The 26044-nt window shown below is 34.3% G+C and overlaps 1 protein-coding gene and 1 long non-coding RNA gene across 4 annotated transcripts; both read right to left on the bottom strand.

The window, feature by feature from the left end:
- LOC141692281 (uncharacterized) lies at window positions 1-20124 on the bottom strand. Of its 3 annotated transcripts, none has more exons than XM_074497041.1 (51): window positions 19928-20124; window positions 18652-18949; window positions 18309-18537; window positions 17794-18133; window positions 17574-17687; window positions 17127-17255; window positions 16861-17052; window positions 16578-16772; window positions 15555-15692; window positions 15282-15401; window positions 14951-15204; window positions 14335-14438; window positions 13999-14093; window positions 13685-13918; window positions 12380-12574; window positions 12191-12260; window positions 12016-12083; window positions 11542-11687; window positions 11313-11421; window positions 11065-11211; window positions 10865-10912; window positions 10663-10791; window positions 10330-10563; window positions 10113-10241; window positions 9203-9288; window positions 9012-9117; window positions 8821-8916; window positions 8532-8684; window positions 8149-8331; window positions 7839-8068; window positions 7603-7735; window positions 7369-7494; window positions 7037-7081; window positions 6060-6137; window positions 5868-5984; window positions 4818-4944; window positions 4631-4731; window positions 4419-4556; window positions 4222-4308; window positions 3620-3766; window positions 3411-3512; window positions 3279-3326; window positions 3049-3195; window positions 2879-2940; window positions 2507-2660; window positions 2223-2414; window positions 2041-2145; window positions 1699-1833; window positions 910-1140; window positions 412-513; window positions 1-316 (listed from the first exon to the last, which is right to left on the bottom strand). In XM_074497041.1, exons 1-51 carry the CDS (start codon window positions 20024-20026, stop codon window positions 170-172), a joined length of 7194 nt encoding a protein of 2397 aa, XP_074353142.1. In that variant the 5' UTR covers window positions 20027-20124; the 3' UTR covers window positions 1-169. The 3 variants fall into 3 exon arrangements, with proteins under 3 accessions (XP_074353142.1, XP_074353143.1, XP_074353141.1); XM_074497042.1 differs by having other exon boundaries at window positions 10194-10241; window positions 12380-12580; XM_074497040.1 differs by having other exon boundaries at window positions 12380-12580.
- Window positions 20125-21921: 1797 nt separating this feature from the next.
- Window positions 21922-24337, bottom strand: LOC141690071 (uncharacterized). The gene is made up of 3 exons (XR_012562654.1): window positions 24237-24337; window positions 22579-22673; window positions 21922-22101 (listed from the first exon to the last, which is right to left on the bottom strand). It is a non-coding gene; the product is annotated as an uncharacterized LOC141690071 (long non-coding RNA).
- Between the last annotated feature and the right edge of the window lie 1707 nt (window positions 24338-26044).

The following is a 26044-nucleotide window of genomic DNA, read 5'->3' on the forward strand; positions in this document are numbered from 1 at the left end:
TTACAAATGCAAACTAAACTATCTTGTATAGCTAATTTTTAATGTTACAACAAACATAAACTTACCAATTCAGGATATAATTTACATCCTTAGTATCATCTATTGTCATACAAATGTCTTAATTAATGTACAATATCAGCACATCAAAGTGACATAATAAACAGAATATCTAGTGCATGTCTGGCAACCCGCCTGAAACCACCCCTTCTTCCACGGGTTTCGGACCCCCGCATGATCTCGAGACTGACTCAAAGAGCTTCTCAATCTCCGGCGCACACCTGGTAAAAGACCGACTCCAGAAGTTGTATCTCGGATTCTGCTCAATAAAAGGACACCAATTATATTTCGAATTACTCTAATCTACTTTACTAAAATTAATCTGCAAAGTGCTGACGGGAAAAAAGAAGATACCTTTATGAGTTCAATGAACGTGATTAGTAGGCCCCAAGGATGAGGTCGATTGACAATGAGGCGTTCCAATAAGACTCTGGTAATTTGTTCCTGGATTACTTCCTGTACCAGAATTCAAGTCAGTTCTTTTAAAATACAGTAGGGCAATTAACACCCCCCCCCCAAAAGCAAAAAAAAAAAAAGAATAATAAAGTTCTATTTGTCAGTAGACACTGATATAGAACAAGCAAATGGAAAAGCAAGATTCAGTTCTCAATAATTCTTGGGTAAACCGTAAAAGTTATGGCACCCCTGCCAATAAAGTATACACTTTATAAGACTACTGCCACTGTCTGTAGGTATTTAACAGACAATTTGGCTTTAACTATATATAATCTTAACAATCCATGCTTTGCCTAGACATATAAACCTGTGTTTAAGTAAAATTCAGTAAACAAAATGGAATCAGCGAGAATACTATGAGGATTCCTCTTATCTTACTAAAATGAATGCCTGTACCTGGTTTGATTCTGCAAACAAGTAGAGCAAGATGAACGAGAAATAATGTGTATGATTGTTTGGATAACGTAGTTGGTTAGCAACAGCATTCAGGAAGAGGTACCGCCCTTCTGTGTCTAGCTCTGTGATTAATAACTGAAAAATGTCTAAAGCAGCACCCACATGGAATGCAGCCAATGAGACGCTTGCCTGTGCATGAGGGGGAGTTCTTGCCTGCAGCTGCTGTATAGCCTAAAAAATATAGTAAAAATCCCATGAGATATATTATGAAGACATATCCCCTGATCTACTTGGTTGAGTAGACAGCATTGCTTACTCACAACGCAAGGCTCTATAGTTTATATGACCAAATTAACTTCCAAGAATTACCAGTAATTTAACGTTTAACTTGAAATCACTAACTTAGTCACTTCTGACAAAAAGTAAACAACTTCATGGAGGTGTAATAGAAAAGGAAAACAAACCATGGAACTTTCTACATATCGTAGTACTTTTGTCTTAATCAGCAAGCTTAAATGTCGAAAAATAAATGTCCTAATCAGCAAGCACATATTCTATGTTTTAGAGGTTAAGCATGGTTCCTAGATCAGCCAGAAGTGCATTGTACAGAATACCACTATGTCAGTCATTCAATATTATCTCAGTGGGTGTGAATTTTTATGGATCTACTTAAATTCTTGTGCTTTAAAAGAAGAGATTTAGGGGTATATCGACAAATATGCTTTGTCCTTCTTGACCGAATATGCAGAACAGAGAGAGTGTGTAAAATGAAAACAGAAAATCTCATACCTGCATTCCAACATAAAGTACAAGGGAGTTCAGCAGAGGTACATTGTACCGTGTTCCAGCTCGAGCAGCATCACTTGGTGGAAGCATCAATTTTTGCTTCAACTCAGAAAGAAAAGAAGATCCCTGTTGCTTTGTCTACAAAAGCCGCATAGATGGTAGCACATTTATGAGAGGTACAAGACAGTTCAGAAAATTAAATAAAGTGGTTTATTCTTTCTTCGTAAACAAGCGGAACAAATAAAAATTACCAAGGTACTATCTTAAATGCTCTGGCCGTAGACAGTTTATCGTCATGCATATAGGTCGAGATATTATATATTAGCAACCTAATAACATGTATACCTTTAGGAATTCATCAACGTCACTCTTAATCTGCTTCGCTCTCAGAGCTGCATCGACCTCCGAGAGAATACGTGGGGCCTGAGTGATCTCCGCCAACAGATCAATCTAAGCAAGTACAAAAACAGTTTGGTTACAATCAAGCAGAACATACTGCATATAATAATACTTGACGAGTATGACACCTTCAAGTTGGGAGTTGAAGGATCTGGAAGCCTCATGTTGCGAGGAAATGCACTTAGAATTATATTTCGCATTTGTATGCAACTGGGAGGGATAACATCGCAGAAGCTAAAATGATAATCACAGAGGAACTCTGGGAAATCATGAAGTAACACTAACAATACCCTCAGTGAACCTTTATACAGAAAATGAACCTGAAGATGGGGGCGAAGTATAAGGCATTTATTTAGCTGTAATATAAAAAGGAACTGAAAATTCAGTACGTAAGTGTATATATATGACCAACCGGCTCTCCGAGTTCAGCATTCCTCAAGAATGGCTCTAAAAACTGGAACAGATCTACCAGTAAACGCTGGAAAAAAGGCCAACCCTTCTGAGGATTCCCAGTCAGCAACTTTGGCATGAAACTACGGTGGCTCACAAGCTCAAGCCATGCATAGCTAACATCAATTAAAGAAATTAACGATACTCGAATTGTCAAAACATATATTTAAGTCATGAAAAGTTGAGAAAAAAGATATTAAAAGAAGCGAACAAAAATCTAGCCTATTGAAGTATTACACAAGCAATCACTTTGTATCTAGTAACAAATTTAATAGGCATACTCGTAAGAAATGAGCTCATGAACAAGGACAAGAGTGTCACTCGGCGTACTAACCTGAATGCAGGTATTTTAAGAGGTTGCAGTGCATGGAATGCATTGGCAAGTGCTATCAGAACCTGAACACGACAAACTATTTAGTGTTTGATGCTGTATGACTTTTAAGTCCAAGCCCTGGAAAATAAATGTCATACCAAGCCCTGGAAAAGAAATGTCATAAACATCACCTGTAAGTTTGCACCATCAGACACTGGCTCCAACGTAGTCAGGTCAAGCAGCCAATTGATGAACAGCCTGAAATAAGGTCTAGGATTGAAAGCTGTTTTTTTCTCCTCCGCATCTTTATGAATAGTTCTCACAGTAACCGCCAGAACCTACAGATACACCAGAATTTATACATACAAAAAATATCTCCCTAAAACAAACTTTTAAAAGGATTTATGATTTCGAATCAAACCTTAGACAACAGAGATAATTTACTTGATCCCTGGTCTGCGGGAAAAAACTACAAACAAGAAAAGAAAGTGAGGAAACAAATACACAACAAATAATAAAGCCAATAAATACATCACAAATCCCAAGATCACACCTTGAGTATTGAAAAGACAAGTGCGGCATATATATCAATAGCAAGGAAAGACAGCGGCTGTGTTTGTTGATGTGATTGTAGACAGTGAGACACCGAGAGTTCCTGCGGCAGATATAAACAGTTTAGACTAAGGAACACTCGAAAGATTCAAAATAGAGCTGTAAAAGAAGCAGCCTGATAAGAAGCCAAGAAAAAAACTATAAAAGCACCATGAGAAGCCGGAAAAATTTATCCAACATATCATCCCCTTTCAGCAACCCACTTTGCAGCAACTGTAAAACAAAGTGAGCTGAAGCTGCATCCTTTGCCCCAGGAAGTTCACATATCTGATACCATTCTGCAAACAGCATTGAGACCTACAAAGTACAGAACCAAACACAAAGAGATACTCATGTTTAATTAAATATATATATAAGAAATCATAACTAATAGTGTTATATAGTATCAGTGCTTTGCCAACAAGAACTTTGAAATTTTTTAACCCTCCTTCAATCTATCTGGTTTTCAACAGCAAAAGTGCAATCAATCTTTTTTTATTTCATGGAGAAAATTTCTGAAACTATGGTAATCAAGGAACTGGTGCAATAGGCTAATCAAAATGAATTTATAGTACATGAGGGAATATATTTAGCTATCTATTTCCAGTAAATACTGCTGCACAGTTATGAAACCGGTCAAATTAAAGATCAGATACCAAGTATTTTAAGCCAAGTTCTAAACCGATTTTCTCTAACAAGTAATATCAAGGGAAAACACTGTGCTACTAAAGAGTCTTAAATCTTTTTGATGTTAATGGCTCTTATGGACACACCTGATTACGAAATCCAACTGGATCTGGTTCCACGGAATCCAAAAGATAATACTCTTCCCGGCTTGCTGCAGATAGACCAGTAGTTTGCTGCATAAACAGACAACAGTAAGATTATATAGCAAAAGAGTATATAATTCTGATCATGACTTGACTGCTGAGAGACAAAGCAAAGTGGAGAAGATGGCACTTCTGTTGACCTTTCTGTCTCTAGAGTGTCTTAGGTTATCCTCTTTCCCGGCAACAAGACCAGATAAACCAGTAGCACTAGAAGAAGGATTTCTAGCAATCTCCACAAGCTGTTGTAACGACTCAGGAGATCCAGGCCTTGCTGCAAGCTGCAATAACGGTGATCACAATTTAAAAATCCGTGTAATCAATTCAGAAGTATAATAAAGAATAAAAAGCAAACCTTAGCAAGTGCATCAACAAGATGATGTAATTCAGATATGACTTTAGAATTGTTCATCACTAGAGTTTGAATGAGGGAAACTGCAAAGTCCGTGGCAGCCTCTGCAATTTTATTTAAGGGAACCAGTTAGTACTGTCAATTACAACAAAAGCAAATAGCCATGACAAGCCTTTTTAATAATACATACTATTCCTTCCCGCATCAAGAAGCTTCGCCATATGGACATTATACTCTGCAAGATTAAGCAAGTCGCTTCGAATAAGGCCAACAGTGATATCAATGTTGAATTTTCGGTCCTCGTCGGAGTAGATTACCTATACATGGAAGATCCTTCTTTAGTTGTACACAGAATACCGAAAACATAAATTATTATAGCGATATCTTAAAAATTTATCAAAAATATACAGATGAAACCAACATCGATAGCTAGCAACTTGATAAAACTAACTCCCACAAAGGTATGCTCAAAAGAAAACCAAAATATACCAAGTACTTTCAGGCTATAGTCAGTTGTACAACATCTAACACAGCTGCACTAACAAATAAAATTTTATACGTAAAAAGTCAATAAATCCACTGACACGTCAAGAAAGAATATTTAAAAATACACAAGAGTCTACTCATTTAAGGTTAAATCTCGTTTCATTTTTTCATCCATTTACTTTAAAAAATTCATATTAGAGTCATCATTTACATTGTAGTTAATGAGTTGCATCTTCATCTAAAATTGTGATGCAAAACCAACCATACAAGGATATACAATTGAACTATATAAAGTTGAACTATAATAGTTCTTAAACAACTGAAACATTACTTAAGCAACTAGAATAGAAAACATGTACTTATCTACTGCTTACAAAACAAATGGCGCTGTAAAAAATGCAATCAAATCAATAAACTCTTCTGCCGCATGCTAGGACAAGATTTGCATTTCTTAACCAATGCAAAGAATAAAAATGTGCTACTTTATATGGCTCATATCAATTTATGATAACAATCTCGTTCTGGGAGACCATTTTGTTCAATCAATAGACCAATTAAAGCAAGATGCCAGTAGTCAATGGAAAGTACATCCTGACTATGCAACATGTAAAAGTACACCATACTTCATGTGACTGAGGATCGTTATTAAAATATTAAAATATCAGGGCACTGGTTTTGGAAGTTGTATCAATTAACTGAAAACCTATCACAAGCCACCAGAATCAATTGAAAAGGAGACATGTTCTAAACATACCCAACTAGTCAGCTCCTTGACAACAAGTTTGCTAACATCACGAATGGCAGCAAGAATTGCAAGCTGCGCACCAACGTGTGCATTGTTTGACTCGTTTTCATAAAGCCCTTTAAAAACCTGCCATATCGCTTACATACTTAGTATGGGTAATAGAAGGTAGCACAAAGAAGGCTTTAAAGGCAGACTGTCTACCTTCTGTGCTACAGCCAATGCAGCCTCATCTCGACTTATGCACCTTACAATGATCCCGGGAACCTCAGCAACAATTGCCTGTACATATTAAGGGGTCATTTGGTAAATTTGAATGACATTAATCTGCATCATTAAAATTACAAAGTAATGTGAATGAACTGTTAATGTGAATACTAAATGAATAAATTCATTTGATTAATAATTTTTCTAACAATCTGAGAATTTATTTTTGCTAATTTACCCTTCTAATGAAATATTCTGATTCAGACAAAGTAAACTTTATTATTTTTAGTCATTCATGCGTTGGTAAAAAAAATTATTATCAATTTCAACCTTTTTCCCTATACCGCAGAAAAAATATGAACATAATGATAAGTAAACCAACAAAAAAAATTAAATACATTTTACAATTTATAAAAATTAATTTTTATACAAAAAAAAATCAACTTAACTGTATCATATATAAGTATCTTCCATCAAAACAAACATGCTGAAATAATTTAAAATTTAATTATTCATAAAACAGGCAGCGTAAGAAAAAATAACATACAAGAGAAATTAAAATGTTAGTATCATATGATACTAAATTAATGCTATAACCTCATGTGATATTTTTTTTAAGAAAACATATAGATTAAGGTAGAAATTAACACGGGGTTGTTATGTAAAGGGAATATCTGAACGAATCTGACCAATTATTTAACATGAATGATTTAGCTATTTTAGGAACCATTCAGATATCAAATAATCAACCTAACAACCATAATGGCCGAGCGATTCAGATATACCCAATTCAGATGCATTAAGTTGTTTTCAAATGACACCAAAGTGGTTATAGAGCATGATACACCATTTAGTAAAGAAGAAAACTATGGAAGTACAATAAGTATCTTCGTTCTTAAGTGATCTAACTGAAAAGATTGCATCTAAAGGTTCAGCCCAACGCCAACAAAAGCATCAAAGGTTAGAAGCTCTACCTGAACATCAGCTTCTGCACCATCAATAGTTACTAAAGTTTCAAGCTGCACATAACCAGAAACAACCTTGTCAGAATAATGAACAAAGATCAAATCAGACCTGTGTTTATATAAAAAACCACCTCTTACACAGCAAAAGTTACTGCATATCAACTGTATCATATATTTTTTGAAACTCAAAAGAATGAGTTTAGAAAGAAAAATATTAGTCTAAGCTTATATTAAGTGTTCAAGAACAAGTTCAGGTTCCACATTACAGAACCAAAAAAGCGAAGCACTCCACCCATCTGTCGAGAACTGAAAATGCACAAGGAAAAGTAAAAAGTCTTAACCTTCTCTGAAACAAGCTGGTACTTGTCCAGTGCATCGCCTGTAGTTAACAATGGTTCTGAGACGCTGCTTCCAGGTCGTTCAGTTGTGGATGTAGAAGGTAATGACTGCACAGATACTCCAGATTCCTAATAAGAAAATAATTCACATTCTTGTTAGTTGGGAAGTTGCATATATAACCGTGTATGATTGTGTGTGCATCACACGCTCTACAAGTGTTGGTATGTTGTACTAACTTTTGAAGCAATTGTTTGTTCTGCAGACTGCAACTCAGACGTTGAAGCAGAAGAAAAAGAAATAGGGATGGCATCACTTTCAAAATTTTGTTGAACTACACCTTCAGCCAACCCAGAAGGCACTGTGGAAACACTGAAATATAGAACAAGGAAAATATCAACAATATAAAATTAGTAACAACCTAAGTAAAATTAATACAAGTGCAAGGCTAATTAGTTAAAACTAGAAAGAATACCTAAGTTGTTTTAGTGGACCAGCATCCATTTCTTCAGGTCCAAGATCAAGGGAATGTGCAACAGCACCCATTCCTGTGTTCCCAAGGGCAGAGTACGGACCAGAATTCAGTTGACCAGATGCTGAACTATATGCCTGGGAAACGCCACTACTAACAGATGTTGAAGGACCAACTGGAGAAAGATTTGAGGCTTGGCTAGACTGATTTTGCCAGGGTAGCCGGACAAAATCCTGCAAGATACACAGTCATATCACTGATCTAAATATCTAATGGTCATACCTCGTTCAGGATGGTAAGCAAGGGTTTATACCTCGTAGACTCTCTGTTGTGAGTGCGACAGACGCCCAGGTTTGGGTCGGAGGGACTCAGGTAAAACCCCCATGTGACCTTGAGTATACAGGCTTGTATCAAAAAATGCTGGACCAACACCCTCTCTCTGCTTCCTTCTTATAGAGAGTTGTTGAGCTATTTCCCCATCAATAGTCTGTATAGCCTGCACGATGAGAATTCAAAGTCAGCTGAAGTGGAATCAAGAACCATATTATTGCAACATCTTTTTACATTCTTTGAGTAACAATCACAAGTAATAATATGTGTACAGCAAAACAAAATTTAGATCCAATCAAGATCATAATTTTGAGAACTAGCTTCAGTTTCATTATCCAAACTCGACCAGGAAAACCTTTGCCTAACCTTCTCCGTTGCTGCTTGTTCAATGTGAGCGCATCCCAGATCAAGGTTATCATTAGCAACAAGCTGGACAGCTTGTTCAAGGAGATCGTTTGCAAGTGTCAAACCCTGGACTGAGCTTCTCAAGTGACTTGTAATTGAAGCACGGAGAGGTTCCTAACAGAAGAAAATTGCATTTGTAAGTGCCTCAATTAAAGAAATCCAAGTAACAACATAAACTGTTTTGAAACCTATAGAACTTCACGATCTTGACAACTGATGTGATATGATATTAATGACAAGGTATCCATACCTTGCATGTCACATGGGCGAGGCTTCCGGCCAAACTTGCCACCATTAAGTGTGCAGCATTACGAATTCGAGTCTCATCTGATTCCATAGCGTAGTCCTGCGCATGAATGTAGTTACAGAGAAACCATTAGAATATAGGAGTTGGTTCACTAATCACTAAGTCTACTGATAGGATAAAATAAATATCAATACCTTTAGCACTAGTTCTTTTGTTGTTTGAGTTGCAATAGAAACACTGCGCTGCACAATACTAGATACAATTTCTTTGATAGACCGATCCATAACTGCAGGAAGTACACTGCAACCAAAACAAAATGATAATGCTTCCTCGACAAAATCAGCTAACTTTCAGCAGCAGAAAAGAAGAAGTAACGACCGCAAACCTCTGGAAATGTCGCTGCAGTCCCAGACTATGCAACTTGGGATTGACCACCACTTGCTGTTCAATATTAGACGCTGGTGTAGGAAGCTGAAAAAGCAACACACGTATGTCAAAAACTTTAGGGGCTGTTTACTTGTAGAAAATTTTTCCATTTTTCTATTTTCTGTTTTTCTAAAATTTTCTAAAATTTTCATTTCTAAGAAAACAGTTGAAACTGGGAGAATGTGTTCCAAATGCCAAAATAATATATGATCAGTTTTTTGTTTTCTTAAAAATATTAAATAAATGACGATATAATTTGAGTAAAAATATAGAAGAGCATCCAATTAATAATTATATACAATTTTTTTTAATAATATTTTATGAAATAACTCATAATTAATAATATTAATAATTGTTAAATTAAACTATTTTGAAATTTTTTATTACAAATATGCATTATACTTTTTAATTTAAAAATATGTATTATAGTGTTGAAAATTTATAAGTTTCATAAGTTAAGTTAGAAATATATTAGTTGTTTCCTCACTACTTTTTTTTAACTTTCTAAGTGAACTTATAAAATTGTTAATGGGTCATATAAAGTTAAAAATAATAAAAATATAAAATGTTTTTGTATATGAGAGATCCAAGCGGGTTAGGTGTTTAACGTGTTTTTCACTTTTCTAGGTTTAGAAAACATCAAAATGTTGTTTTCCACAGTTTTCATATTTGTAGTTATAATTTGGAAAACACGGGAAAACCGTGTTTTCTATTTTTCCAATTTTTTATTTTGAAAATTTTGTATTTGAACATGTTTTTAGTTTTTCCAATTTTCTTAGAAAAATTTTCTGGAAAACAGTTGAAGTAAACAGACCCTTAATATCTAATTATCTCCATAGGGCAACTTAAAATTGGAGGGGGCACGAAACCTGGCTAATAGTAAACGGAGATTGCACTTGTAAAAGCCCTTGATTAGAAGGGAGCTGATCAGATAAGACAAAAGGAGTCACCTTCTCATCCTCCAATGTTGGCGCAGAAAGATGAACAGAAGGAGTATACTAACATAGCATTCATGAGAAAACTGTCAATACGAACACATTACGATGAATGCAGGCATCCACTATAATTAGAAAAGCATAGACAAACCTGGGATAATAAGTGAGAATGTGCTGGAGGATGGGCTGGACTAGGAACATCATGTGGTAGCTCAACTTGATTTAGAGTAGGCACTACAGACTTAACATCACCAACTATTGCTGCCTGCGGTGCAACATCTTTGTTGGAAAAATCTGGATTTCCTTCTGTTTCCCTTGGTCTGTCCTTGAGAAGAGAACTAGGAGTGACATCTTTCATATCCACAGCAAGATTTTTAAATAGAACCTAGAAGCCAAGAGAATAAATACATACAATAATGGACATTAAATACATAATACACAGTTTGCAAATGTGAAACATAGACTTAGACAAGTAAAGATGTACCTCAATGTCAAACTTAAGGTTCATTTTTAAATTTGGCATTGCATAAATCTCAGTTAGTAATGCAAGGATACCCATAGTCCAAGGATTGGGTGGTTGATACGCTAGACTGTTGTGACAAGGTTCCAATATCTGCACACATAAATTTAGTATGACTGCTACAAACCACATCAAACAATATGCACAAAATCAACCAGAAACATACCTTTGAAGTAAATGGAATCAATGCAATCATCAAACCCTTCTCATAAGCCTGCAAAAATCACAAGGAAGATCAATCTGCGTTTCAGTTCATATTTTTCTTTTTTTTAGTCAAGTGAAGAAAGACATTAAGTGCATTTTCTTAAGTAAACCTATTAAGACAGGAAGAAAACCAAAGAGAATCGTTCAGACAATAAACCAAACCTCAATAATTAAAGACTTGGGATCAATCTCTCGAGCTCGCAACACTTGATTCCTGCCTATCGTTATCTTCCCAAGCCAGCTACCCAGGTTCTTTAACAATGAACGTTCCTCAGAACTTGATTTTATAAGTTCAGATCCCAACAAAACCTAAAATATTTATTTACATACAGAAATCAGAATGTCGAATAAATAACAGTATTTACATGCAAAGACACACACACACAGACACATATATATATGGCATAAACCTTGCAGTTCTCATAAGTAGCTTGCACAATCTCTTTGTTCAAAGGCTTTGAATTAACTTTGTCCAAGAACTTTAAGTACAGGTCATGAAAATTTGGTTCGATGCTTGCTCTGACAAGATATCATGTTCAATTCAATATGAGATCAAGCTTCCATATAGGAGCAACGATATTTCAAAAAGTTAATTAAATGATCAAGAATGCATACATAAGAGAATGTTGGAAATTATACCTTTTCATTACCAAATACTGCGCAAACCAAGGATAATATTGCTCTTGGAAGAACTCGGAAAATTCTCTTGCTTTAGCTTCCGCATTAGCTGGAGATAAGTTGTTTATGATAAATGATATTTTATCCTGAATTTCGGATGCCGGGGCCTGTAAGGAGTATTTTTAAGATATTAGGTGCAATAACGCAAAAGTTTCAATTAAAAAGCTCCATTACTCAAACAGGATCTTTAGCAAAATAAAGTTTTCAGAATTAACTATGTAAAAGTATACAACTCAAAACTGTAAATTAATTATATATAATAATGTAATTGTAATAACTAAATATTCCAACAATAGCCTAGAATTTTGATTTATCAGGTCCATCTAACTGCAAGGGTAAGTTAACCAAGATCCAACCTTGCTTATATACAAACTTTTGATATAAATAACCTCACAGAATAAATCAGCCAGGACTGCAGGAGTTAAAAATTCATACCTGTATTGGAGTTTCCCTTCGTTCTGCAGCAGCAACAAGTGTTTCAATATTTAAAGCAGAGCCAAACCCTGTTTCAGACAAGTTAGAAAATATAGAAAAGGTCCGACGAAAAACAATTGTGTGCTATTGCACGTACATAACATAGCAGGAACACATAAATGTAGCTGATACTTACGTGCTGAGGTAGTCGAGCGGGTGGGACGAACAAAACCAGTGGTCGAAGATAATGCAGGATTAGCTGTACTCTGTAACCACATTGTGAATGAGCATAGATAAAAAAACAATAATAAAAAACCACAAGCGAATGCTATCCAGAGAATCTATATTCAATAATATTCAGCTAAAATAGAATTCATCGACTTGCCTTCAGAGTGCTGGATGTATCAGCGGAGGATATTGATGCATTCGTTGCAGATGATAAAGCTGGTTTCATGTAGCTGGACAAAGGTGGGGAAGCTTTATGTCTGTCTTCTAAAGAACCCTGCTGCCTTTGTTGAAGCTGGACAGAAGAGGAAGCTATTGACATGCTACTAGATCCAACTGAAACGAATGACGACCCCTGCATCTAATTGAAAAGAGAAACTTGGTACTACAGCAATCTAGCAAGCATTAAACTTTGTTGAATACTAATAACAAAAGAACCATCCTTGACCAAATCTAAGTAGCGAATTTTAAATAATTTTTTATAATTATGCACCATATACTGTTTCTATCCTACCGTACAAACTACCGAGCTTGCAAAGCCTAAAGAGTGTGCATGCATCAGCACAATCTAAACACGGGGATAAAACAACCTAGAAGACCAATTTAAAACATATAAACAATTTAAAGGACGAAAGAGGTTTAGTAAGAATTGAATCTACCAATTGAAGATACACCATGAAGAAAAGTCAATATAATAGAAGTTATTTGACATGTAGCCAGAAGAGTAGCTATATTTCCAGTAAAAGAGGACACAACTTAATTATTATTCATCCATTTCACATATTCTACTGATGACAAAACAAAAGATCATTTTTATTCCATCTAAAAATTCTAATAGCTGACATTAAAATGAAGAAAGCAGATAAATGTGAATTATTAAGGGAATTTTGGAAAGTAAGAGAGTGACTTCTGAACAAACAAGCTTCAAACAGATGACAAAGAATATTATAAAACAACTGCTTGATGCTATACTCATCAACAAACCATTGTTTTCTATCATGGTATGTAGACTACATAGTACTAGTACATAACTAATGCCAACAATGTCTACCTAGACTACTAAGAAAATATGATACAGTCAAAATAACTTTTACTTGCCTAAGATGTGGATGTTGATTTGAAAAAATTTATGTTTCCGCAACTCGGATGAAGTGTCCAACATAAATATATTGATATAATTTATAACTTTGCATGTTCTTGGCCTTAAATGAAGTGTCAACCATGAAATATTGAGTGTCTACATGGGTAAGGAGATAAAAATGAGAAGTCGGCGTACAGAGGTGATGTGGATAAAAAAGTTGGAATTATATCCAGAGGTAAGTTTTCATTAAATTATATCCCGCAATATTTTTTTTGTAAGTAAACAATATTGCAGTACACTGTATCTCCACAATCCCAATAAATCATTAATCCAAAACTCTTGCAGCACTTGACAATATTTAAAAATTTATATTTGAACATTCACCTCTGCATGTGCTGCAGTAATTGAATTCTGGTGCTGATCCACAGCAGGAACGTGGCCCACATCTGACTCTGAATGGCTTGATGAAATTCTGGCAAGCGCTCGTTCAATAAAGGCAACAAGCTCTGAATGAGTACCACGTAAATGAGATATTTGCAAAATATGATTGCAATACTGTGGCCACTCAATCAGCCGGTCAACAAACTGTTCTAAAGCTTTGGTGCCAAAAACAAACATCTGCAGTTAAAAGTAATGTTAATGTTGTTAAAGACAACTAGCACTGGAAAGAAATAACTGTGTGAAGAAATAACACCTACTTTCGAATCTGCTGGTTTGCGCAGTGCATCCAAAACGGCACGCAAAGCAATGCCAAGTGTGAGATGAGTAACAAGTTGATGCTTAATGAGTGATCCTGTAAACAATTTTTTTAGACAGAAATTGTTAAATCATGACTGCCCAAGTACAACTGCTTCCGTTAAAAGCAAGGAGAGCATGAATATAGAATCTCTATAGAAATTTGAAGTATCTCAATATAGTAATAACTATCAAAGTTTAAAAGGCAAGTCAAACACATTAGCACAGCAAAAACTGAAAAAGCAAAAACCAAGAGCCAACTGCTGAGTCATGTGCTAAATAGACGCCAGAGAACTCACCAAAAAGAACTGCCGCAATCTTGAGCTGCCTTTCAGGGTACTTGGAAAAGAATTTATATTCTTCAAACAGATTTGCAATCATGCACTCAAATATAGATTGTTCCCTGCACATCCACAAAATGGTTAGCATAATCAAAATGAACAAGCACAGATACAGAAGCTTGTACTTTACTCTCTAAGTATATCCATAACAAACTTTAGTTGTAAATCTCAACACAAGAAAGAAAGTTGCAAAACACAAGATAGATAAAATTTAATTACTTCTGATTATCTGAAGAGTAAATGCAAAACATCACAATTTCACTTCAAAGGTTCAAGAAGATTCATGTTTCCATTGATTTCCATTTCTAACTCTCGACGAAAATGAACCAAATAAAGTAAGGTGTATCATTTAAATTTTCATCATCAAGCAAATGAACTCAGGATTAAATAGGATTATATGTGAGTAGAGTTAACTTTAAGTCAATTAATTCCACTTCCCTCATAAATAGACTAAATAAACATTCTAATAAGTGCTAAAGAACTAACAAAATTATAATGATACATATAAACAAAAACATTAAATTATGTCCAAGAGACTAAAACGATCACAAAGGATAAAAATTAGAGGACATGCCTCTTTTCAAATGACTCTTTGTACCGAGCAAGCATTTGAATCATGGTATCAACCGCCAACTGGCCAGAAAACATCTGATGAAAATAGGAGTTGATCTCTGTCTCAACATCTTCCGCATATCCATCAGCAGTTGAGGAATCAGCAGCGCTAGGATTTACAACCCTTATATTAGAATGCATAACAGTCACATTCAGCTTCTCTATTTCCTCGCAGAGACTGCGAGAAGAAATTGAGGCCGTATTAGCTTGCAGGACCTGCACAAAAGTTAAACAATGTCTTCAATAAAACTGGGAGACGAAAAACATCAAAGAAATACTTTTAAGAAAAAAACCTTTAAAAATGTAGAAATTGTTTCCGAATATATATTCCAAAGAGATCCAGACTGATCGAAACGGGTGGGTGGCATATCTTGAGTGCTGATTTGGACCTCTTTTACGAACTTGAGGCACTCCTGAAATAATCATATGTATTATCAGGATATTGTACAAAGCTCACAGCAGCTCTAGAAAAAAACTCATAGCATCTCTAGAAACAAGTATGAGCAATATGCGAATAGCCAAGAAATAGAAGTTTAAATAAACGTGAACCATAAGCAATAGTGTACCTCGAAAAGGGTATCTTTATATGTAATTAAGTTAATACTCAGCCATTTTTCCAGGTCTACAAGTTCTTTTCGAGAAGCAAGGGCAGCCATCCTGATACCAAAAGAAAAAGGAACCATCTCCAATACCAGTGAGAGAATCTGCAACATTGCAAATTACCAAATGTGATAAACAAGCAAATAAACATTGAACTCCTAATACTTATCAGCTTAAGAGCTTCCAAAATTCACTATTATATATAATATTCGGCTACTATTGTAGGAGAGGAGAGATGTAAATATTATAAGATTAATAATATGAATTTATATAGACAGGAAAAAGTGAAAGAGAGGAGCAAGAAAAGAGCGGAAAAAATTCAGATGTGCTTTGATAGGTTTAGGGATATTAAAGCTACTTACAAGCAGCTTGAACCCCCGTTCATTATGACTAAACTCGAGCACAAACACAGATCTTTCTCCTTTAACAATACAAGTTGAGCTGGAGTATGCCCCAAACTTGACTACTCTTTCAACATAAATTATTACTTGAAATTATTTCATAACTCTGATTAAATTATAGCATAATTAAATATTCAAATAATTTAAACTTAACGTAATCGATGTGCTCAAGTTATAGCTTGTTTAAACTCAGTCTGGGGTCAACTAGCTTGCAAGTAAAGTCTAACAAAAATTGGTTCTTGTGGCAGTAGAATCTGATCAGAGATTTAAGCTTACTTCGTTTTTCCGAGCTCAAACTTGTTAAACAGAAACTCTGAACTAAATATACAGCCCAAGATGGGTTGTACTGTACATTTACTTCATTTCAATACATTCAGCAGCATTTATACTCACTTAGCTAGAAGATTTAACTCTTTAAAACTACCAGGTTCGTGTATGTTTAGCCTCCTAATTGTTAAACAAAAGCAACATAGCTGACTTAATCAATATGCTCATTCAGCTTTACTTAGTTATACTGTTATATCAAATGAAGTTGCAGTTTTACTGTAATAGAGATACTAAAACACATCACAATTAAAATGTACATACCTTTAGCTCATGGCACAACTCCAAAACCTTAATCATATTACTCGTGTCCATGTTAAATGCATCTATAAATCCACGCAGCAGAAGGCTAGGGTTGACATGCCAAAGATGAAGGATCACACTAGCCCCAGTAGAACTTTTCAGCAACTCAGGAAAGACAATAGAATAAACTTCATACTGGAGAAGATTATATATCGTCTGAAATTTGAAATAAAGAAAGAAATTAAAGAACTGAAAAGAGAAAAAAAGAACATCATGAAGATTCATCACTATGAGAGAGCAGTACATTTATGCTCGCCATCCCCAGCAACAAAACTTCAGGGCAGTGCTTGAGAGGATACTCCAGCATTGGTCGAACAGAACCTGCATGACCCTTCTCTGCTAGCTGGCACAACACCTCAACAAGGTCAAGACATAGCCAAGCATGATTTGCATGTCCCAGATGGAACTTGTGATCATTGACGGCATCTATGTAAGCCTGCAATAAGGTTTTTATTTGATTATCATGAACATCATAAAAGCATAATGACAAATTTTAAAGTTGCTTCATACCAGCTGCCTCCCAGAATGTGCAAAGCTAAATACTTCAGGTGGTACTGAGACAGCATGTTTGAGAAAAGACAGCTGGCCTTCAGTATTCTTCCATACAGAGCCACAAACAGCATGGAGCGGGAATTGTTCCTAACAAAATATTTGGAGTGCATTATTGTTATTAGTCACTACACCGAGCTCATGTATTCTTTATTTCGTTCACATGGAAATATTCATGTCGCCCCGCATATAATTACTTGAAACTATAACTGACAAATATGTCATTTTAAATTAATTGTATTAAAGAATGACACAATAATTCAAATTCTATATCACAACTTTGATTGCTGCTATTCCTACTAGAGCTCCCATTCTTGAGTCAACATGAAACAAAGATAAACTATTGTGTACACATTTAGCAAACCAAACCCTCTTTTTTGTGGAAGGGAGGGCATTATCAATATATACCTGACATGCATATCTGTAAATAGACATGAAAAGAGCAAAAGAAGCCTCATTGGGAATGTAGAAGCCCTCATGATCAAGATTCTCAAACACCTTTATCCAGTTGATTCCTGGAGCCTGTACTTATGCTGATTTATTAGTAATGAAAACACTTGCAATTCCGTACAAAAATTAAAGATAATATTAAGATGAGAAATAAGGTTAAAGGTAAGGTCGAACTTACTACTTGCTTTATTGATTCGAGGAGAACATCAATGTTCCAAGAATCTACGAGAGGCAGATCCGACAGGCTACTGCCGGTGATAGCAGAACAAAATGTTAAGTAGGTATTCTGGTAGCTATCAAGTCCCGCACTGGTGCGGACGACTGTTCCGAATATCCTAGAAACAGTAACTTCAGTCAACGGTAGGAATAGAGATAGCATCTCCTTGCACTGTGAGACATTCACGGTACAACCATAACCAAATTCTGTAATCAGCTCAGACATACTTAATTCTTTCTCCATTTCAGTAAAGATAGTATCAAAGTCGTTCTCAGAGCCATCATTGAGCATGTCCAAATTCCTGCAACATAATTAAAGGAAAAAATTAATCGTACAATGTTTAACAACCTTAATTAAATCTGAACACGAACAGGGGTCAAGTGTTGTGTGTCAAAACAAACATAGGTGTTTGAGTAGGAAAACAAACAACACTTGACACCTATCGCAGAACCCTGGAATCTCTAGTACAAAGTTACCTGAAAAAGTTGGCTTCACGCAGTTCATCAGTAATTAAAGGAGATAAGATAAATTCAGAATCATCTTTCAAATGAACCAGAGATGGTATTTCCATAAATGAATCCACATGCTCTGAAAGTCCTTCAGTTTGATTAAGGAAAATAAGAATGTTTTGAATTTGCTCAGCAGATTCCAGCGACTCATGATTGGAACATAGTTGTGCAATCTGATTTATGCAGAAATTCTTCCCTGTAGAGCACACTCATATAAATTATTAATCGAATAAGCAAGACAGAGAAGAAGAGTATTAGCATTGTACACCATTTCAGGGTCATAATTTATACGAGAGTATATGCAACATACCACACATTCTGACGTCAGGGTTTTCAGAATCTGATAGAGCAAGACCTACTACAATTCTTTCAGGTGTTGCAAGTTGCAAGGCCTTAGAGAGACTATCCAAGAACTCTTCATTGACTGGCACACTTCTTAGTGACTGACACAATAGTGTACTGAAATTTGGTCTATTCAAAATGCTTCTAAAAATTGATACAAATATAGGCTCCAGTTGCATATTCTTATAGTCTTTCACATGCATATTCAATTGATCAAAGCAGGTTTGGAGTACCAATATGCTTTCCTCAGTTCCATATCCAATAAACTGCACACAAGAACAAAACATTAGCAAATAAAAGAAGACAAAAGGAAATCAAGAAGCTCTTGGACAACATATCAAAATGGCTATATCATCACTTCTTATCAAGCGAAAGTCTCATACTTAACCCAATAGAGGACTATGGAAGTCGCAAACAAAGGCTTTTTGACAGCCTATGTAGCAAAGGCCCTTAACATTAATTCAATTGAAACAGGGTAATATTCCACAACATAAAACATGGACACATAAATTCTAACTATTTATAAATATACATCACCAGACCCAGAAGCAACTATTAGTTCTTGCACATATTGAGACAGTCAATTAGAAATCTAGAAACTTATCAGATTTTAAATCCATACACGTGCAAATATATATATGTGCATAAATGTCAGCACGATAAAAAATGATCTCCCAACCCAAGTTTGGAGATGGGTTGCTTATGGTCTTTTGCAGCATTTCATTCCAAAGAAACTTAAAAAAATAGTTTTGAAAATAAAAAGGGACATTTAATGCGTTAATTTTTATACGTATCTTCCACTCAACTTCACGGAATATAGCCCAAGATCAAATAACTGAAACCAAAAAACAATAAAATGCGCCCATTTAATTCCTTAACTAAAAACCCAATTACTATTCCAAAAAACTCATATACAATCAACATTACAACCTCGACAAATTATACGACTTTCCTGTATCAAACTTAAATCTCAGTAGCAATCCACATAAAATTTGAATTAAAATCTGAAACCAAACACAATCACCATTCCCACCATTCAACAAACTCAACCTCCGGATCAACAAACTAATCAACCAATCACACACACCAACACCAAAACTCAATTGACAATCACAATCCCAACCCCGCATACAATCTACACTAAAGTTCACAACTTTAACTCTTTTACACATCGAAATTGACTTAACACTACTACACACGTTACAAAACACACCACAAATACACAAAAACACATACACATATACCTCACACAATTCTCGAAACACAGAGTCAAAGTTCGATTCATTGACGTTTTCGAGCAGATATCGAATCTGGGTCGATGCCGTAACTGAGAACGGAACCATTTTAAACAGTAAAGAAATGAACAAAGTAAATTAGGGTTTGCAATTTGGGGATTTTTAGAAAGAGAGACTGATATAATCGGATGGTAGTAGCAGTGTATCACAAAGATAGAAAAAAGGTATATATGATAGAAAAAGGTATATATGGGTTTGAATATTGGATAGTAAATATATTTTTATTCTTTTATTTTCTTTCATTATTTTAAAATTTTGCATATTAGATTAATTTTTACTTAAAAAAGTTATGTATAAATTTATTTATTATTTATAAAAAAATCAATGTACAATTGTTTGTTCATTTAGCATTAGTTTTGTATATCCAAACAAAACAATTATAGTATTATTTATGTAACTTAAAAATTATACACGATTTGTTTACTAAACTAAAAGTTGTTATTTAATACAAATTGTTTTCTTTATAAAATTATTTTTGTATTCATATTCTATTTTCCTAATATTTTAAAGTGGATGTCTTTCTTACTTTCTCTAAAAGCAACAAGATTGCTAAAGCTCATGAAATATTTTGTTTAAGAAAAGGATAGTGAAATAAACATATAAATGTACAAAACGATATTTTCCTTTTAAAATGATTTTTTTTATTACAATACTAATTCTTAAAATTAATTATAAGAGCTATGTTAAATTAAATAATAAAGATTAAAAAAATGTTCATCAAATACTAGTGTATTATTTTTTCTTAATAAAATTACTTTTAATTTTTTTAAACTTTGCGTAATCAACATTCAACAATAATATGATAGAAAAAGAAATCATCTATACTATACTATACTATAATAACCGGAATGGGGTATAATTTGATATGTTTTTTTTTGTTGGTTTGGTTATCCCCATTTATGACCGTTGGATCTTTTTAATCAAGTGATCAAGACCGTTAGATTCAAATAATAAAAATATATACACTACTCAAACTTCCAGGTTCGAACCCCATCAACAGCAAATATTTATACACTACTAAAACTCCCAGTTTCGAACCCCACCAACAACAAATATTTATATTATATTTATACACTACCCAATATTCAGGTTCGAATCCCGCCAACAACAGATATTTATATTATTATCTATAAATATACTAATAAGATAATGATCCAAAAAAAAATATTATAATTTTAAATAATATAAAAGTATTAATAAAAACACTTCAATCACCCAAAAATAATTTATTATTATTTTAAATAATATAAAAATATTAATGAAGACCCATGCATCGCACGGGTTGTAAGGCTAGTAATATTGTAAACTCCAAATAGTACCACACCTATTTTCTCAGCTAAATTTGTAAACAAATTTATCTTGACATGTTCGTTTCTAAGATAAAAATTCAGAATACACATTTGTGGAAAATTATAGTGCTCAACCATACACAGCCAACTTTTGCAAGGAGGTTGAATTTGCATAGTAAATTTGTGAAAATTTATTTCACATTGATATAATTTGAATATTTTTTTGAAAATTGTAGTGCTCAAATGTAAGTCAACATATACATTTATTTGTTATTTAGGTATTATTCATCAATCATACAGAGGAAACGTCATTCAAAAAAATCTGTACCGGGAATTTAGTGCAACCACTGGACCAGGTTTGTATATCAATTTGGAAAATTTGTGAAATGGATTGTGTTTCGCTTGAGTACACACTGAAAAATCCGAAATTGTAGTAAGCAATCCAACCGGGAACTCTCCTTCTGAGCGAAGACTTCATACGGTAAACTTAGGAGGTATATACACTATCATTTATTTACATATAAATATAAATATATTATTCCAATTTACAGAAATCTAAAAAGTCATGTGTAATTTATGAATATGAAATGTTTATCCAGGGATACATGTCTCTAGAGCAAATGATGGTGCATCAAGTAACACAACGCCATTGCATACCAGTCAAATGTCCTGGAATCTGCCACCATCTACCATAAATACACAATTCAAAGGTAGTACAAGGTCTTTTTTATTAAGCAACTATAAAATACAGAAATTTACTTACTTATCCGCAATTTTTTTTGTAATGCTAATACCTAAAACACACTGGATCTACGTCTGGAGAAACATCCACATCTGAACCAAAAAAAATATTCCAATTCAGAAACTCGCAACTTGCTGGAATTTTTGACAATGTAGATTTGAATGAATTTGAGGACGATGAAGATTGTACGTGTTATATTAATAAAATTGTCATATACATATATATATATATATATATTTCTGATTCCATAAATTTACAGTAACACTCAATAATGTATTTTGCACAGCTATTCCTTCTGAATATGGAAGTGATGGTGACGGAGAAGATTATAATGAACCAAATAATGGTAAACTCCTAAATTTAATGATCATTCAGAGTACTTTTGTATTTGATTAGTAGGAGTAAGAATGAATAGCAGTTCCAAATCTAATATGTGTTTTTCAAGGCCAAGCAAATATGTGGAAAGGTTATATGGATCTGGGAAGGCCCGATAAGGTCTGTGCTTACTGCAAGTCATTAATGTGGAATCAGGAACGGAATAATAAATCAAACAAACATGCAGTGCCTACCTTTTCCATTTGTTGTCGTAATGGGCAAGTGCAGCTTCCTCTGAAAAATCATCCACCTCCACAACTTGCAGAGTTATTGAATGGAAGCAAGAAATCTGTCCAATTTAAGAAAAAAATCAGGGTGTACAACTCTCTTTTTGCATTCACTTCAGTCGGTGGTAAAATTGACAATAGCATAAACCGAGGAAGTGCTCATTACATATTCAAATTAGGCGGTCAGAATTATCATTTAATTGGGAGTATATGCCCGGTTAAGGGAGAGATGCCTAAATATTGTCAGTTGTATGTGTATGATACTGAAAATGAAATAGAGAACAGGAAAAAGGCAGTTCCCGGTAGTGATTCGACTGATCCTGACATTGTTCATGGTTTGCTTCTAATGCTTGATGAAAATAATAGTTTAGTACAAACTTTCAGAATGGCAAGGGACCATTTTCGTAATAATGAGCCCGAGGAAGTAAAATTGGAATTGGTTTCTACAAGATCAGCATCAGGACGCCCAAATACGACGGGGCCATCTAACGAAGTGGGTGCATTAATTGTTGGAGACATGGAAGATTCTTGCGGCGCAAGAGATATTGTGGTCCAGAAATCAAATAAATAGCTCCAGCGTGTATTTGAAACCAATGCAAATTTCATGCCATTGTAATATCCTTTGCTTTTTCCACATGGAAATCCCGGTTTTCATAAAAAAGTCCTTTAATGGGTAAACACGGTGGACCACCGCCCAAATTTATTGATGACAATGAGGATGATGAAGAATCAAAACAGAGGTGTTATGTGTCAATGCGCGAATTTTATGCTTTCAAGCTCATGATCAGGGCAATGGAAGGTAATGAAATTTTAATATCGCTTTTCTAAAAAATGTAGCCATGTGCCTGCTAATTGACATAAAACCTCATATCAATTTTGATTGCTACTTACTATGTGTGCTTTATAATAAACATCAAACAATTATATTATTAAAGACTTGCTTATTTATTTAGTAACTTTTTAATCACGCCAATAATGGATTACCTTTGCTTACAACTGCAATGCAATAATTATTAGTCTTTAATCAAATATTTCTACTACATGTTTAACACCACATTTATGTGGTCGATTATGGCAACAGTACATTGTAGATGCCTTTACATATGTGGAACAATATAGGCTGAACTGGGTCAAGAAGAACCAAAAAAACAATTAGAGCAGATTTGTATAATTCGATTCGTGACTCAATTAGGAAAGGTGATGCAAATCCAACATCTCTAGGAAAGAACATAATTCTGCCAGCTACATTCACGGGTTCGCGGTGATATATGTCGCAATACTTTAAAGATTCACTGGCTATTTGTAGAAGTATTGGACATCCTTCTTTTTTTCTCATAATGACATACAATACTAAATGGCCTGAAATTCAAAGTATGCTCGATCACCTACCTGGAGTAGGTGTAGAAGACGCACCAGATGTTGTTGCAAGGGTTTTTAAAATAAAATTAGATCAGTTGGTTGATCTAATTAAGAATAAGAATTATTTTGGAAAATGCATTAGAGGTATACTGTTATAGCTTTTTTTATTTTTTTCGTTATTTTAAATCTAACAAAATGCTATATTAATCTTTTTATAAATTTGTGTACAGTTATGTATGTCATCGAGTTTCAAAAACTGGGATTACCTCATGTACATATGTTGATTTGGTTGCACCCAAAAGATCGTCCAAACAACATTGAGCATATTGATAATTTGGTTTCTGCAGAAATTCCAGACCAAGATACAGATCTTGTTGCCTACAATGCTGTTAAGAACTATATGATACACGGTCCATGTGGAAAGGATTTTCCCCACTCTCCGTGTATGTCGAATGGAAAATGTGGTCGTCATTTTCCGAAAAGGTAACTCTATTAATATCCTATAAACACAATTACAAAATGATCAAAACTATCACACTAAAGTTATTTGAGAATTCATTTAAATAAATTTCTCGTATTATCTCAGTTTATTAATATGCTAGCCACTCATTCATATTGGTGATAATCAAACTCCTAAAACTATCATGAATGAAACCAAAATTCTTATAATCATGGTCGTCCATTCATTAAGCCGTCTTTCTTAAAGTTGGAGTCTAATTTATCTGTGAAAGATTGGAACATTTAATATAGAATTGCTAATGTAGAGAGAGAAGGACATCATTATAATACTGATGCGACAATGTTTGCAATTGCAGGAAGTTAAACACAATAATCATATACGATTATGACATAGACAATCACAATTTCCACTGTTTATCACGACTAAACTTTCACGGTTTATTTAATTAAAAGATTGTCAAGTCTAAGGCGTGTCTAATAGTTATTAGGTAAATCCGTATTTAAAGATTGACCAAATGTATGAAATTGTTCCTGACTTATGTCATATCTTTGAAATATTGCTGAGTGGCGTGTTCGTAAAATTCATCTATTCAGACTGCACAATCTCTATTCAATTCAGCCGGAGAATCTCAATATAATATAATCAATTTATATTAAGGACAAATTATAAATATATGACATAAAATCCTTAATTATTTGTAAAGCATCATTTTTATTTTTTTAGACATAGTAGACTTGCAAAATTGATATTCTTCATTCTTCATCACATTATCATCATTTAATTTAGCAGTAGATTTATTTTATATTTTTTAATCAGGTATAATGGTCATACATTTTTTGATGATTGCGGCTTCCCTGTTTATCGTCGAAGGAAAATGAACAGGACTGTGCTCAAAAGTAAACAATAGTTGGAAAATCAATTTGTTGTTCCGTATAATCGAGATCTGTTGCTTTGATTTCAGTGTCACATGAACCTTGAGGTCTGCAATAATTTAAGATCCCTAAAATATTTGTTTAAATATTGTTTGAAGGGTCATGATAATGCTACAATGTTGATTCGAAGAAAAAAAGGTAATGCAACTGCTGCAAGAACCCCTCAAAATATTGATGAGATTAGACATTATCTTGATGGAAGGTATGTATGTGCTTCAGAAGCAGCATGGAGGATTTTAGGTTTCGATATTCACTATCGATATCCTTCTGTTGAATGTTTACCTGTTCATGATGAAGGTAGAAAAAAATGTAATTTTCAATATTACAGATAATATTGAAGAAATTGCTAGCAAGGCATCTAATAGAAAGAGTAAATTGGAGGCTTGGTTTGTTGCAAACAAGAACATTCCATATGCTCGAGAATTTACTTATCAAGAATTCCCAAGAGGCTTTACGTGGCAGCCTGGACAATGTAGTTGGAAACAAAGGGAGAGAGGCATGGTCATTGGTCGATTGTCAGAGGTGCATGCATCACAAGGAGATTCTTTTTATCTTCGGATGCTTTTACAACGTAGTAAAGGTGCAACATCATTCAAGGATCTTAGAACAGTTGATCGTCGCGTCTATGGTACTTATAAAGAAGTGTGTGATGTTCTTGGCCTGCTTAAAGATGATAACCAGT

This window comes from Apium graveolens, chromosome 10 (assembly GCF_009905375.1).
Source record: "Apium graveolens cultivar Ventura chromosome 10, ASM990537v1, whole genome shotgun sequence".
NCBI lineage: Eukaryota > Viridiplantae > Streptophyta > Magnoliopsida > Apiales > Apiaceae > Apium > Apium graveolens.

Excerpts from the sequence above, each read along its gene's own strand:
- LOC141692281 (XM_074497040.1), bottom strand. The coding sequence starts at position 20,026 with ATGGTTCCGTTCTCAGTTACGGCATCGACCCAGATTCGATATCTGCTC. Across the intron at positions 17,053-17,126 it reads CACATTCTGGGAGGCAGCTG|GCTTACATAGATGCCGTCAA; the intron begins GTATGAAGCAAC and ends ACCTTATTGCAG. Across the intron at positions 4,945-5,867 it reads TCAAGGAGCTGACTAGTTGG|GTAATCTACTCCGACGAGGA; the intron begins GTATGTTTAGAA and ends TTCCATGTATAG.